The 16,482-nt window shown below is 38.6% G+C and overlaps 1 protein-coding gene across 1 annotated transcript in view; it reads right to left on the bottom strand.

Annotated features, from left to right (window-relative positions):
- Positions 1-16,482, bottom strand: part of grm5b (glutamate receptor, metabotropic 5b) — an 87,068-nt gene that overhangs the window by 63,460 nt on the left and 7,126 nt on the right. The window contains exons 2-4 of the mRNA XM_030151972.1: positions 14,941-15,325; positions 13,277-13,714; positions 12,221-12,335 (exon numbers count right to left, since the gene is read on the bottom strand). Of these exons, the coding sequence (XP_030007832.1) occupies positions 12,221-12,335; positions 13,277-13,714; positions 14,941-15,093 (706 nt within the window). The 5' untranslated portion in view covers positions 15,094-15,325. The remainder of the gene's footprint in view (positions 1-12,220; positions 12,336-13,276; positions 13,715-14,940; positions 15,326-16,482) is intronic.

Genomic DNA, 16,482 nt, shown 5'->3' with positions numbered 1-16,482 from the left:
CGAGATCGTTATCTTCTCTAATGCTTCCTCCTCTTATTGTGTGTGCTATCAATAACAGACTGCAGCCTAATTAGGCATCATTGATCTTGTTAAATTGATAGGAAGGCGAGGTCAAAGGACAAAAAGTGAGAGAAATAAAGTGAGTAATGGACAGAGGGAAGTGGGGGGAAAAAAAGGAATGAGATGAAAAACTGATGAGAATGCAGGGCATGCAAAGAAAAAGGCGGGGAGAAAAAGTACACAGAAAACAAAACAGCTTCTGTTCCTTAACTGTTATTGCATCAATGTGTGTGCGGTGTGTGTGATGTGTGTATGTAGCCGGGCCAGTGATCAGTGTGGCAGAGCGAAGTGTAAAGTCCTGTAATTAGTGTCTCAGTGAGGGGAGTGGGAGACAGATGGTACAGGCCGTCCTTCCCCTGTGCACATGGAGACATAGATAGACACTCACGCACACATTCATACTGTTACTCTCATCAAAATCGATAAAGCTTGTAACCTACTTCACTCCAGTCTCAACAGGGATTTATGTGTTAGACATCTCTCTACCCCCCCACCCCCGAGACCCTATCATATGTCTGTTTCTCACCCCGTGGTCGTCGTTAAGCCTCTGAATCTCTCAAATGCACATGCACGCTCTCCCTGCTCATTTTAGCTACAAGAACGTTTAAAACAAAAATACATTCATTCTTTCATTGTACCTACTAAACCAAAAACCCTCCCACACATGCATTCACCAGTTTCAGCAAAACACAGCCAAACAGAAGGTAGAAGAGGTAGGTAGAAGGTGGTCTGCCCTCGCCTCAGCCGTACTGCAGACAAATATAACTTCATATTTTTTGGCAAACATTTTACACACACTGCATTCAAGACATATTACAAAGACATATTTGATACTGAAGTTTGGAAATACTGACCTATATTCACTCCTAATCTTTGAAGCATCTATTTCACACAAAGCAGGGTGAAGGAAGAACAATTCTCATGTTTAGAATTCATATCATATAAGGCCAGACCACAGAATTCAGTTTTGGTTCAGTGTTGAAGGTCTTGCACCCCTTGCTTACTCTAGTTCACCTACACCTTCTGTGAAACACCTGCCTTCCACTGAGTTAGTTTTCTGCCACGTTGGTCTTGAAGTGTCTCTAAGTGTGAGAAAAATGTCCAAAAGGTTGTCATGATATATCCAGATCAGCTGTAACATTACAACCACTGTACAGGTGAAGTAGTCATAATAATGTTGATGATCTCATTACAATGGGACGTGTCAGCGGGTAGGATACGTTAGGCAGCAAGAAAACATTTAATTCTCAAAACTGATGTGTGGTAAATAGCAAAATAGCAAAATGATCAGACCTAAGGATTTGAAGGACTTTGACAAGGTCCAGAAAGTAATGTCTAGATCAGTGTTTCCCAACCAGTGTGCCAAATCATCAGGTGTGCCATGGAAGATTATCCAATTTCACCTGATTGGTACTGTAAGTGAGCAGCGTGATAAAGATATAAAGGACTGCATGCACCAATGATCCACTCTACAACAACAGTCTCCTGTTTCCCTTTGCAAAGTGAAAGTCAATCGGCCCTGATGCGGTGTGTTCTGTTGATGAAGTCCCCCTCACCAGTGATGCACGGAGTGGGCTTTTCAAGCATGACTGATGTAAAGATGAAAAAAAGAGAGCGACTCAGAGCTGTTGAGGAAGATCTTCATGTGTCGTTCTTCAATTCCTGCAAGAATATCTGCTTTGTGTTCAACTAAACAGGCCCAGGTTCCACACTGAGTAAGTAAATTGAGACTAGATTTGCAATATATTTCAATAAATACACGTTTGGTGACATTTTTGTTTGGTGGTGTGCCTTTTGATTTTTCAAATGTAAAATATGTGCCATGGCTCAAAAAGGTTGGGAAACACTGGTCTAGGCCACTGGGTCAGAGCAGCTCCAAAACTACAGAGTTTTTAATGTCTCCTTAGTCTAATGGGGTCTAAGGAGGGGCAACTAAATCTCAATCCAATCAAGTGTAACATCATTAACAACTGCCAGCATTGTGTACGTCCCCCTTTTGCCATCCCCTTGCAGATCCGTTTAAGTCCTGTAAACTGTAACATGGGGCCTCCATGGATCCAACCTATTTGTCTAGCACATCCATCACATACTCAATTGTCCTAAGATTGGGATGTCCTTCCTTAGTCCATTTCTGGTCAGTACTAACCACTGTAGACCAAGAATACCCAACAAGACCTGCAGTTGTGGAGATGCTCTAACACAGTCATCACCATCACAGTTTGACCCATGTTTAAGTCACTCAGATCCTTACGCTGCCCATTTTACTGCTTCCAACAGGACTAAATATTCACTTGCTGCCTAATATATCCCATCCACTGACAGGAGCCATTATGACAAAATAATTACCGTTACCACTTCACCTGTCTCAGATCGGCACATGTAATTACATATCACAGTAACTGCATATATCCTGTATGTCCTGCAATAATGTTTCATTATTCGCCTCTTTTAATTAAAACCAGAGTTAAAAACAGATGACAAAATATAGCAGACAGACTAGGGCATAGCTCCCACAGTGGAAAATGTATAGTCAACTCTCTGCTGGTATGGAACTGTAGATTGGCAGAAATGTGTCCACTGTCAAGATTCGACAGTACTCTTGTCCAAAAAACAAAAAGTATTGCCATTCAACATGAACTGCGCCACAACAATGAGAATGCAATGAAGCTGTAGACATTTTTCTATTATTAAAAGTAAAATCATCATGCTTCAAATCCCTATGTGCAATTACTCTTCTCCCTCTGTTCACCTACACTGACCAAACTCCACATATGTTCACTGTCACATAGTAACCACAGCATCTCTGTAGCGACATCTCCCTGTAGAGCAAACCACTTCATATACATTACATCTGACTCACACCCTCTTTACACATTTAATCACCTCCTTCTTTTCATCATCCCACCCCCCTATCCCCCTCCCGCCACTTTACCTCTTGTTGCTGCTTTTGTCTCTCTGTGTAGTTTCAATCCTTACTTTCCAACTTAATATTTTAACACTAAACAAAAAAGAACAAAAACAGCTTCGAGCAAAAGAAGTAACAAAACTGAAAGATAAAAAAGAAACAAGAACAATACCCTCTCACTGTCTATTTCTAACATTCTCTGTGTACCCATCCACCCACTCTTTGATCGTCTTTCTATACGGTTATTCATCTGATAAAATATAATTCACAGTAACAAATAAATAAATATAAAGCTGAAGGGGCTTCTAACTGACCTGCTCCTTCACCTTTCTGTTTGCTGTAAAATCCAACTTACAGCTTAGTGACAGGTAGTTCAGGATAGGTTTTTCTTCCCCAATTTCCTTTTCTCCCTCTCCTCTTACTCTTCCTCCATCCTACTCAATTACCATCTTCATCCTCTTGTCACTCTTATCAGATGCTATCACATGCAATTACATGTTGCTTCCCTTTCCTGCCTCTTCCTTCCATATCTGTTTCCTCTTTCTGGTCCCAATCACCTCCTGTTGCTGCTTCAGTTGAGAGAAAAAAACATGAACTGTGGTTCAAAAAAATAAAGATTATTTAGTAAAGGGCATGCTCATGTCAAAGAAACCTCTTCTCGTTTTCTCAACCTTTGTAAACTCTCAGCAAACTGTCACTACAGCAGCTGAATATCAAATATGGCAATAAAGATTAGACACACAAATACAAATGTAAAAAAACACCCTCCATGACCACTATAGCATCACACACATAATCCATCTGTATAAACCTACATTATAAAGAACTATTATGTAAGTGTATTTTAATGTCATAAAAGCATATATTATGAATTTAAAATATCAAAACACAAACTGCAAACACCTGAAACTGTAGAGATGTTTACCTATCCTGGATACAGGGGAAAATTGTAATGAAATATGCTAATGTAATTACACACTCAAGGACTGATGGATATCTATTTACTAGCTTGCTAGTGGGATACCAAACATTAAGCTTGGTTCACCTCGGTCTAAGTTTATTTATATAACATATTTTCAGAGCAGATTGTCCTAAAGAGCTTCATAAGAAGATAAGGCAGCAGACATAAAATACAGGACTAAAGACAAAGAATGAGTAAGACTACAGATAAAAGGGCAAAACCACCCAACAGCACTAAAGCCTGAACAGATGGGTAGTGAACTGCTTTTTTAAGGTGTTCATAGTAGAGTAAGGCTTAAACAATTTCAGTGAAGAAGCTGCTAGAAGAGATTTTTATTCATAATCACTAATCGCTAGACTAGGGTTCCCTACACAAGACTCTTATGACTGTGTACTCATGTGCCTCATGGTTATTTTCAACAGTATAAAACCAGATTGGCCTTCTGCTTGACAATGAGAAGTACAGTTGAGTTTGCTGCCAAATGTTACTACAGTACAGTTCTTCTATGCCAGGGGTCCCATACGCTCAAGTCCAAATCCAAGCCTTAAAAAAAAACTATCAGACTCTTGCTTTCATTGTCATTAGAGACTTTTTAACAGGCACAGTAAAACTAACTGGGTCCTTCACTATGTAGATTACTACTCGTGTACCTGTATACATGTAAGGACAGCATAGTCCCGAAACTGCAGTCCCCAGACAACCTATTAAACCTTGGGCCATTTTTTTCTAGTCTGAATCATTTCAATGTAACACAAAACAATGGATTAGCCGATAGCAGAAGCTTCGTTAATATAAAACCAAGTTATAATCAGAAAACACCAAAAGTAAGACAAAAGTCATAATCATCACTTCATGATGTGACCTTTATTTTTGTTCTTTTTAGCTCCTTCAGTGACCTTTAGTGGCAAAGAATAAATACTTGTACTATTCTTTTTAGTGTTAGCTTAGTGGCGCGAAGTTTGTCACACCGGTCTTTCGTTTTGTGACATTATGACATATGCTGGTCTCAGACTTTTAACTTGGTTTAGATATTTGCCCATTTAAGTGGCTGTCATTTGTTGTTTTCTGTTTTCTAACAACTGGTTTATTGAACTTCTAGCTGAAATTCTTCTTCTTACGTTGATGTAAAGCACGTGTATATTGCTAAAAGCACTGTGTAGCATTACCATGACAACACAGATGGAACAGGCTACCTATGAATTAACTTATATCTGTCTACACTACAGTACCATTACAAATTAAGCTCTATATTTTGTTTCTATTCTTCTGATCTAACCTAAGGACATCTGCATTACAGTTGGACAGGTAACCCCCTACCCTACTCAAACTCCACACCCATCACTACCCACAACACCATTTCACAGCGGGGTTTTCCTCCTACTTCATGGTTAGAGGAAAGTTTCCATGAGACATGTCCTTACCCCATTATTATGTTGTCAAAGTATCCTTCTGCAAGATTGAAAACTCCTATGTTTAACCCAGTTAAAGTATTACACAATGACTGAAAAGAAAAATGGCTGAAGGGTTTGAAATCTCTAAATTGTAAATGCTCCATAAATATATTCTCCATCCACAAAACTACAACTTTGTTAGACAGAACTGACTTGAACAATCAGTCACAGATAAATATAAACTCCTGACTTTAATCAACCGCAATTCATTTTCCTTTGTCATTCAACGACATTCATTCATGATTCATAATCTCAAACACTAATTTATTATTTTAATTTTATTCATTTATTGCTGTAGTCGCAGAACAACAGAGGAGTGTTCAAAACTAGATACCTTTTCTTAAGGTTTAGTGGCATCAACCAAAACATGTATCTTTAAATATAAGATCAATTACATGTTTATGTTTATGTACATGTTAATTTAAGTTAAACTAAAACTTAAGTCTAAGCCTTCATACCATTACTAATAATAACGTCCTACCAAGAAAGTTGTCTTTGCATTTCATGTCCATGGAGAAGGATGTACTTTCTGTGAGTGAGGTCTAATTGAAATATTGTTAAAGTGAGTGCCAGCAATGAACACTATGGAAGGCTTGGAACTTTTATCATCCTGTGTACAATGAAAACAAATAGTTGGTATACTCTGGGAAGGATGATATTATAAAAAAAAAAAAAACTGTATGCAGGCTGCACGTTTATACAGAGGTGTAAGTAATGGCATACTTGGCACATCCGTCCATCCATGTTGTTTACCATGGCAACAGCACTGACATTTTTTTCCCTACTAGCGCCTGAGCTACTAGGAAAACTCAATTTAATTCTTTTTCACATATATCAGGGATGGAGCTGGAAAATGTCTCTCCACCTGAACAGACACCATTAAATGGATTCAGAGAATGTGGGTTCTAAAACCTGACCCTGGGCCAGTTTGACTGAATGTATTGCTGTGACCCAGGCTCATTAAAAGACAGCACGGCTCTTGTTATAATGGGGACCCACCAGAAACAGGCCCATGACCCATTTTGAATCTTTAGCCTGTGGCAACACTGCCAGAGACAACAGTAAAAACCTGAGCAGATCCTGTCATTCTCTTCCTTCCAATTCAGTCCTCTGCGCCGCCCTCCCCATCCGATCCCACTTTCATTTTCCTCAGCTTTGCAATGGCCATCACAGTTAAATAGGCAGATGGCATGTCAGGCTACAGAGCCAGTGAGAGAGTGAGTGAATGAGGATGAAAAAGGAAAAAGAGAGAGGAAACAAAGCGGATGGAAAGGCAGAGAATATCAATGCATGGGGATCAAAGGAACCGATAAAGACAGACAGAGGAAAGTAATGAAAGAGAGAAATACAACAAGGGAAAAAGAAAAAAAAAAAAGAGTAGCTAGCGTGAATGTTGACATCTTGATGCATTGAGAGATTGATCAATTTCTGTTGGAGTGTGCTTTGGTGACACATGTCAATAAAACACACTGAGCTGAAGTGAACTGAAGTGACCGGAGTGTGCACTGAGAAAGGGAAACTCAAAGGAAGAAACAAAAGGAGTACTGAGGTCAGTGCTATTTCTCCTCACTGAAATGGACTCCATTGAAACTTGCAGATGTGAGCTTGTGTGGAAATGCAAATTATTAGCTTGTGTGCATACACTGTAGATTAGGAGCAGTAATGGAATGGACAGAGGTGGGTGTAAGGAGAATGCTGACAGTGGACAACACCTCTTTTTCCCCTTCCAAAGGCAGATGAGACAGAGGAGTGCCAACAAACAAAGGCTACTCCCAGGGTATTTGATAAAGCCTTCCTTTGAGAAGACTTAACCGCTTCTCTTTTGTCTAATAAAGCATCTATTAAAGCCTGCACTACAGTATAGTTTGTCTGACACTTACTGTATAACCTCCTACATTATGTAGATTCATTAATTCTTTCGTCATCGACCATATATGGATAAGAAAGTGTCTAAAACAGTGTTTCTAGAGGTTTACAATACAGCGATAACTGAGATGACACTGTGTGGCCCAGAAATGCAGATCTTTGAATTGCACATTTACTATAGGGTTATAATACAATAATCACATGCTTTTATTATGCAAGTATAATATAGAGCATCTCCAGGTAAGAAAGATATACTCCCAGCATTTCTCAAACTAAAAATATTATTTCTTTAAATCTAATTGCAGCATTGATATTACATGTATTATTCAGATTCTCTCATATCCATTGTCTCTCGCCTCCAGATGCAAAATGTTAATGCAGGGAATTAATGAGTCTCTATAAACTTCACCCTCGTCTTTCTCTGAATCTGCAGTTCCTGTACGCTCTCTTATCTATTCCAAGCACTCCAAGTCAACACACAAATAAGCACACATATACACCATCTTCTCCGTCTTATGTTTTTTTTCTAGCACCATTATCATTGCATTCCCTGTTCTCTCATCCTCCCTTTCATCCCCCAACCCCCATTTTTCCTCTCCGTGTTATCCTTTATAAACCGTTCATTTGCTCCCATCCTCGTCCTCCTTTAGCCTCCCCTCTTTGTCCTCCTCTTCTCTCTCTCCTTCTCGATTTTCTTCCCCATCCTTATTCTCTCCATCTTCCCTCTGCCACTCTCCCTCACCGGCTTTCGGCGTCTGGGACTGATTGCGTTTGAGGAGGCAGCAGCTGACCTTGAGGACCGGTTCCAAGGTCAGACCTGCTTGTCTGAGGAAATACAAAGACCAACACTTTCCCAAATAAAACACTAGCGCACGCAACTGTGAGCATGCCCTCGCCATCGAAAGGCATTTACCCAGACGCACTCCCCGACTTGACACAAAGATTTGTAGCAGTGCACCAGCCAGCAAACACACACACACCCAAACTCACACAGAGAAATAAATGTCAAACATAAGACAAATGTTATTCTGACACCATATTGTTACAAATACGCAGAGTGATTTGTTTGTAACCCATCATTTACATAAACAAATACAGACAGATTTGCAAATATGTCTTAACATCTGCGAGAGAAATCCTTCAAATGTTCATTTGGGAGAAATGAAGCTAATTCGTTTATAATTCTATTTGGTTTATATATATATAAACGGTCAACGTTTTTACTGGTGTAGAATGTTTGATACATTCTCCCTCTCTGATACATGTTTAGTATGAACAAAACATGCATCACAGCAGAAATGATGACTTGTATTTGGTTAATAAAATGTTTACTACTGAGTAATTCACGTCTAACTAAAATTAAATTCAGTGATGAAATACTTTTTGACATGTCAGGTTGAGGAGAGTCTAATCTAATAGAGATGTTTACAGATTGATACTGTATGCCACAGTAAAGACTCCATTTATTTCCTCTCCATGACTGTCCCAACTCACTATTCTGGCTCACAGGATGTACTCTGCTGGAATAAAGCTGCCACTGAGCAACTAACAGTTAATATTCTCCTCACTTTGTCTATCAGTATGTAACTGTAACTCTCCCTCGATAAGTACAACTTCAAAGCGGTAACTATGAGCAAAAACAGACATCTTTTTTTTTGTGCAGTTGGTTAGTGCTGTCCAAAATGAGTTTGATTTATTTAAAGAAATACAAACTAGGCAAACACCCAAGAGTTTTTTCCCCTATTCCACAATTATATCAGACGGACTCAGACCTACTGTGTCTCCAGCAGTGCCACGCGTGCATATAGCTCTGGTCACACATGACTACTAACACTATTTTAACCTCAAACACATGCATAGAAGCTACTAACGCACTTACATTTCTAACACAGGGTCAACCTATTAACTGGGTAATTGGGGCCAACATAAAGTTTTATACACTGACAGCATCAGCAGAACTTTGCAGCCTCCACCACTCATGCAGAGATGTATAAAGCCTGCTAGACCCTGGAAATACATACAGTAATAACTACTATTTTTGCATGGAGGCACCATAAAAAAAGGCAACAAATTATCATACTGTTGCCATCTGAAATAATTCCTATTTAAATGAAAGTTAACTTTATACACTGTTGCCCATAAAGTTGGAGTACTTTTCTTTTCATACACATTCCTGTTTTTATTCCTATTTATACACATCAGTAATCACCTTTGACCAGGTACAATGATTACATACTGAATCCCAGTTACACTTTATCTATCAAGAATAAATCACATCACAATCATTTCATCAGAAGAGGCAAACAATATCTTATTCAGACTTTATGGGCACAGTTTGCAACAGTTTATAAAGACAACCTTATTTGTAAACTATGAGCATGGTATGGTCGCTTGTTATACTGTACCATGACAATTTTAAAAAGTTTAACAGCTGAAAGCATGCTGCACCTTTTTATGTCCTCAAGCTAAGTTAATATAACTGGTTAGTGTATATTACTTTGACTTAGATGTTAAGTTCAACAATCTTCCATTTTCAAAAAGAATCCAATTATAGCTCATTTCTGACAGTATTTGAAATGCAGGGGATGTCATTAGAGAATTAAACACCTATGAACTTACTTCCTTATGAACTCCCTCCATCCTTGTAGGTTTAACACTGACCAACGAGGAATAATGCCGCAGCTGTAAAGTGTAGTCTTTTTTTTCTCTCTTGTAAATTGGTGTGAGTTCACGCACAGAAACACACTGAAACAGCTTTCACCACTTTCCCCAAACTCAGATCTAATGGTCATCTCTAGAATATATTTCAAAAATTTTATTTTACCTTTATTTTACCAAGAAAGGCTCTTTGAAATTCAACATGTCTTTTTAGGAGCATCCTAGCCCAGAGCAGTAGTTCAGATGACAGGGTCAGGGAATTTAAGAGTTGAACATTCATAAGTAACATGAGTTCATTAACAACGAAGGTAAACGAAACCAACAGTAAAGTTTAATTCCTAAAAGAACACGCACAAACTGGTTTGTTTTCTGGAGAGCCCATAGCTGTCCATAAATACTGTTGTGAAAATTAGCCATGCCATGAAAACAGAACATCCAAGGGTAACAGCACATCAGCTAATTCATTCCACCGCTTCAAACGTCACCCGCTGCAGTTTGCAGAGTCAGTGAAATAACATGAACACAAACAGACCATTTCTCATATTTCCTGCTGTAACCCTGATTTCATGATTGGTAGCATTATCCAGTGCCTGTGCTGTGCATGATTAGTGCTACAGTTTATGAGCACAGCAGGACAGGACATCATTCATATCCATTCCACTATAACCAGTGGGAGTAACATTCTGGGAAAAAAAGGGCTGGAAATAAACTACTTAAAACCTATATATATATATATATGTATATATATATATATATATATATATATATATATATATATATATATATAATATGTATGTAGGTTAAATAATATTATTTATTATTATAAAATATTATTTAACAACGGTAACATTAATGTGGTTTATCTAATAATTACAGCCTAAAAATTTTAAGTACTCAATGACCATATTATTGAGATACATGTTCTTCTGTGTTGATTTGGTATTGATACATTTACTTTTTACACACTATTTACACAAGATATTTACCTACAAATTGCATATCAGTGAAGACTGATTTGAAGGACTCCACATGTGTACATCCACCTCACTGGGATAAACTTCCAGTTCCTGTTGTATAATGTGCTGCCAGTTAAACACACTGTATACTTCTTAAAAATTTAACACACTTAACAATATAATCCAGCAATTTTCAACATTTTGTTGTTCTAGATCAGCCATTTTAAGTGTTATTGTCAAATTTCAGTCACTGCAGGTGTGTGTCACATTTTCCCAGAAACTGCCATTTGTAGAAGCTTACAGGGTCTATATGAACGGCAGGAAAGAAAGTGTCACGTTTTATGACATTGTAGAACTTTTAACTTCACAAAAGAAGCAGCTCTAAATAAGGATTTGTTAAACAGGACCATTTCTACTACTTTCTACAGACAATATTTGAGGAAACTGTTGTAATGCTATAGCTGTTTGTCTTTGTTTTGTTTTTTTGGTTTATATATTTCCTTCCTTAAATATTTCCACCTGTTGTGGATGTTTTTATTGGATAGGACTAATGCAGTTAGTCTAAATGACACTGAAATCTACACCTATGCAACAACACACTTGTGCACACAGACACACACATTCACACACCAGTGGAATAGAAAGTGGACTAATTTGGAGTTGAGGGTCTTTTCGATTGTGACATATACACAGGAGCTGAGAGGCTACAGTCACTCTGTTTTACTGACCTATCATTTTTTCCCCTCCATTTCACACCTCTGTGTAAAGATGTAATGCCTTCAGGTGATGCCACAGGTCAGGATCAAGAGTCCTTAGTATGTATGTGTGTTTGTGTGTATTAGAACATTGTCCTCCATCTACTGTAGCTGTCAGTTTATCTGCCAAACCCATCATTCCATCATCTTTTATCTATAAAGTATCCCTTTGTGCAGTTCATCTACAAAAAGTCCATTTTTAGCATATTCCCCTTTATAATCTGGAAAATCACCTTTAAAATCACCTCCTCCTCCTTTTTGCTACAGTGTTGCTACAACCACTCCAGTCAATTACGTTTCTCTCTCCCTTATCTTCCACTTTCTTCTTGTCCTTGGACTAAAAATACTTCATCTTATTTGAAAGGAAAAAATCCACTTTTTCTTTGGTAAGGCATTGCACATATCCTCAGAATTAGTCCTTCAACAGCATTCAAGGACTTGAATCGTGGTCCAGTTTTGCATAATACCACCAGCCATTGTGGGTAAAATATTTCAGGTTAAAAAAAAAAAAAAAAAGGAGCTAAACTACAGGGCAATTATAACTAGAAAGGCTCAGGCAGAGAGATGAATAAAGGACAAGACAAAGAGGAGTATCTCAGAGGACATACCTTCAGTGTGGATAGCAGACACGTAGCTCCAGTTGTATCTCTTCACAATGTCCACCATAGCTCTTGCCTGCTGGGCATCTGAAGGCACGACTCGCATGAAGTACTTGTAAAGGCTCTAACATGACAGAAATTAAATCAGTGACATGCAAATTACTCAATGTCTGAAACCAAGGATGCACATGAAAACCTAGCGTGATGAAGTCTTCGAGACAGTTTGCTGACTTATTATTACACCGATTTTTTAGCTTCCGTGGCCCAAAAGGGGGAGTAAATAACAGCAAAAACAAAATTAACAGGCACTAGTATTGGAGATTATCATCCACATTGTTATTTTAAGCATCATTATGAGCCCACAGTTTTACATTGAGTGACACTTTCAATAATCAGTCAAGTCAGTTTGTGTGACAAGTCGCTTTTCCATTGACCTTCAAATTGCACAAATATAGTAACTTGTGCATAAAAATTTGCCTAATGGAAAAACGACAATTTCGCCAAAACTCCCATTTTTCGATTACAAGTTTTTGCACTGGAAAAAGGTGGTTTTTCGGGCATAGCGCATTTAGTATATCACACAAAACTGCAATGGAAAAACCTTTTTCCGCAACTAGAGTCATGTGAATAAAAAAAAAATTAAGAACGAATGTTGATAGATGTTACAACAAGCGAAGAAGAAGAGTTTTAAAAGAAACATGGTGCGATATGTGTGGGCACACCAGCAAACTGAACCATTTTTCAATTTAGTACGGGATAGAGGGGTAATATATAATAATAATGAATATATCTGTAAATCAACACGATATTTACGTTCGTCACCATGTTTATAGAATGACTTCTTATGTCATCTCGCGATAATAAATAAACAAATCATCACATTTGTGATTTAATGGAAAAACCGACATGATGCACTTCTGTTTTTTTGACATTTACTAAATATTGGAAAAGTTTTATGCATATGTCCAATGGAAAAGCGACTATTGTTAGATTAAAGTATAACATTCTCCTCTGTGATATAGCATATTTTGCATTATTATCTGTGCTGTTTCAAAAATGTCTCACCTTGTCGCTGAGGTCCATACTGGTGGCGGAGTAGGCAATCTGCGGTATGTTGAACAGCTGTAGAAGGTTCTGAACCTGAATGGCCACCGAGCTCGACCCCGGCCCAATTAAACCCACAATGGGTTTCTTCCCCCGCATCGGGGTGGCGGATGGGTCAGCACATTTCATAGTTGATCCCCCACCTCCTCCCCCTCCCCAGGATCCTCCGCCACCCCACTCCTCAGCCTCATCGGACGACACCAGTGAATCCCGTATGAACTCGATGCTTTGCTCCAGAGCCACAGCTGAATGCCAACAAGAGTCCCGGATCTCGCAGCCCAGGGTGATGTTGGGGAGGATTAGCGGGTCTGCGTTGATGCGGTCTAGCGTGTGCATCATGGCCTCCACCCGCTGGATGCCATACTGCTCTCGCACTGCGCCACATTTGCGTTCGTGTACCTGTAAAGATGGGGTGGGAGATAAACTGAAAATGAACTAACATATACTCTCAACTAAAAACTTGAGACATATTTTAAATGTTTTTGCCAGTAGTTGCTTTTCTGTCAGACTAACATTTTTATTCTCACACTGGTGCAGTGATCAAAGTTCAGAGTAATTTTGCAGTTTGCAATTACTCACAATGAGGTGGAACAAGCTAAAATGTCAGTGGGCAAACTACAGCTTCCTGGAGCAGCTAATGGTGGTTGAATGCTCATGGACCCATTTTAAAATATTAACTGTCCAACAAATATTTAAATAGAACAAAAGGTTTTCAACTCACTATAGATTACATTGTTGCTTTGACTACACTGACAGTAGGATTACACTGCAGTGCCAGCACAAAAAGAATATGGAAAACACAACAAACATTGAATTGTGTTTGTGGTTAATTTGTGATGAGTACTTTCATGCAGAAAATAAATCTTAAACAGCAAAGATATTTTCATAATACACTCATTTTTTCTGAGCATCAGAAGAACAGCAGTTTAGTCAGAACAACAATGGCACAATGGCTGATGTTTTGCTTAATGTTTCTAGCCACCATGCAATTTATTTATTAAAAATAAATAAATGAAAAACATTGTCAAACAGCATCATCTAACAACAGGTCCATTAGTACAATGAGTAATTCAGTGGTTTACTTTTAGATGCAGTAGAATTGGTAGTAGATGTTGTAAGTTTGGCTAAACTAAGCTAGTCAATATAACATTATATTAATCACAAACAAGCAGTGTGAGAGAGTCATTTAACTATTTATGTTTTCTATCATGCTATTGAGCAGGGATTTCACATATTTTATTTTTTGAGTGGTTCTAGAGTTCATCATGATATTGTTTTATGCCTATCTCTTGTTCTGTTTTTATTGTTCATTGTTTGTGTCTATACTAGAAGCTACTAGGACAATGTCATGTGATCATAGGCTGAAGACTGTGTTTGGCTGCACCACAGGCTGTAGCTTTCCATCCAGGCACTGAACATAGTCTATTATATGCTACATGGGTAGTCTAACGCAAATTTATTCAGACAATTTCGTGAAACAAATGTTGTAGCAGTCTAAAATTCACTTCAGCACAGGTACAAATAATGTGAATCAGGAAAACATTTTGTATTTTTGTGTTGTTTAGTCATCATGTTCCTAGCGTGTAAAGCGCTTAGGAGACACAAACCATCACATGGAAACAGACCTTGTCAGCAGGCGGCTGATGATGGACAGAGAACAACGCTCCAATGATGATATCACCAGGAATGTGTGCTACAACTCGCCGTTCGTTGGACTGGGCAGAGTCACTTTGTTCAGGGCCCACCCAAATAGACACAGCAACCAGCAGCCAAAGCATCGTCTTGGTCCGTTTTGGAATCAAAAGTGGAGAAAATATCAGAGTTGCAGAAGAGCGGCGTTACAGGAAACGACCTGCCAAAAAAAGACTTTTCCTTGCCATTGCACAGGCCCGTGGCACTTACAAGTTTGCAAAAGCCAACAACTTTAATGTATTCCCTTTTTCTTCTTTTCCTTCCGATTTCAAGGTGGGACCATCACTGCAACAGCTGAGACAGGTGGAGCAGTGCAACCTGTGAAATTCAAAAGAAAACATGGGCTAAGTCTCATTGGTTGTAATAACTCCCCGGCTCCCCCAAATACAAGGCACAGTTGGTCTCCACAGTAACAGATGACAGACAGACCTGTTCACATAAACCTGTGAGCAGAAAACACTTACAATAAAAAACAGCTTTGCAACCGATACTATATTCACATTAACAACACAGTAGCATTGAATAGTATGATACATTTCATTTTATATGACACAATTTTAAGTGAACTTCAAAAGACTTTTTGAAACACATTTAATGGAATGGTAAATGGACTGCACTTGTATAGCACATTTTATACAATTTCACAGTGCCCAAAGCGCTTTACAAAGCCTCACATTCACCCATTCACACGCACACTCATACACCAGTAGGCAGCTGCCACCATGTAAGGCTACCAGGTCCTACTGGGAGCAATTTAGGGTTCAGTGTCTTGCCCAAGGACACTTCAACATGTGGACAGTCAGAGCCAGGATTCGAACCGCCGACCCACTCTACCAGCTGACTCCACTCTACACAGCCGCTCAGACTGGTAATGTCAGACAACTGGAGATTACAGATGGAAACAGACTGGTAATGGCTTTAATTACATTACAAACTTAACTATAGATGATAACTGTCACTGGCCTCATGATTTGATTGAGCTGGAACTGATTGACAGTAGTTCTCAGCCTATTACATCCTCAGTTTTCTAAGCTACTGTACATTCTGTACATTTATCTGTTAAAATAGTAGATTAAACTAAATTAAACCCTTTGTTAACATTGGAGTATTGTGGTGGGCACAATACTCTTTTTTTCTCAGTGGTTCTCATAAAAACAGACAAAAAGCATGACTTTGCATTCTGTCCTGTTTCTCCAGGGGAATAAATCACTGCACAGAATCCCTGTTTGAACTTCTCAAAAACACAACCCCAACATCATATCTGATGTTACTGTTTCCATCTGTAATCTCCAGTTGTCTGACAAGTTTAATTCATACGAAAAGATGTGACACCACCAAGGCCACATAAAACTTCTGACAGCCCCATTTTTCACTTTAATTTCTTCTTGCTTTGGTCTGAGAAGATAAACACTACTGTTGAAAAGCAATGATAAATCCAAGAGATGCTTCAGTAAATATATATCATTTTTTAAGTG

Source organism: Sphaeramia orbicularis, chromosome 13 (assembly GCF_902148855.1).
Source record: "Sphaeramia orbicularis chromosome 13, fSphaOr1.1, whole genome shotgun sequence".
NCBI classification, from domain to species: Eukaryota; Metazoa; Chordata; class Actinopteri; order Kurtiformes; family Apogonidae; genus Sphaeramia; species Sphaeramia orbicularis.
This window is presented reverse-complemented; position numbering and strand designations above follow the sequence as displayed.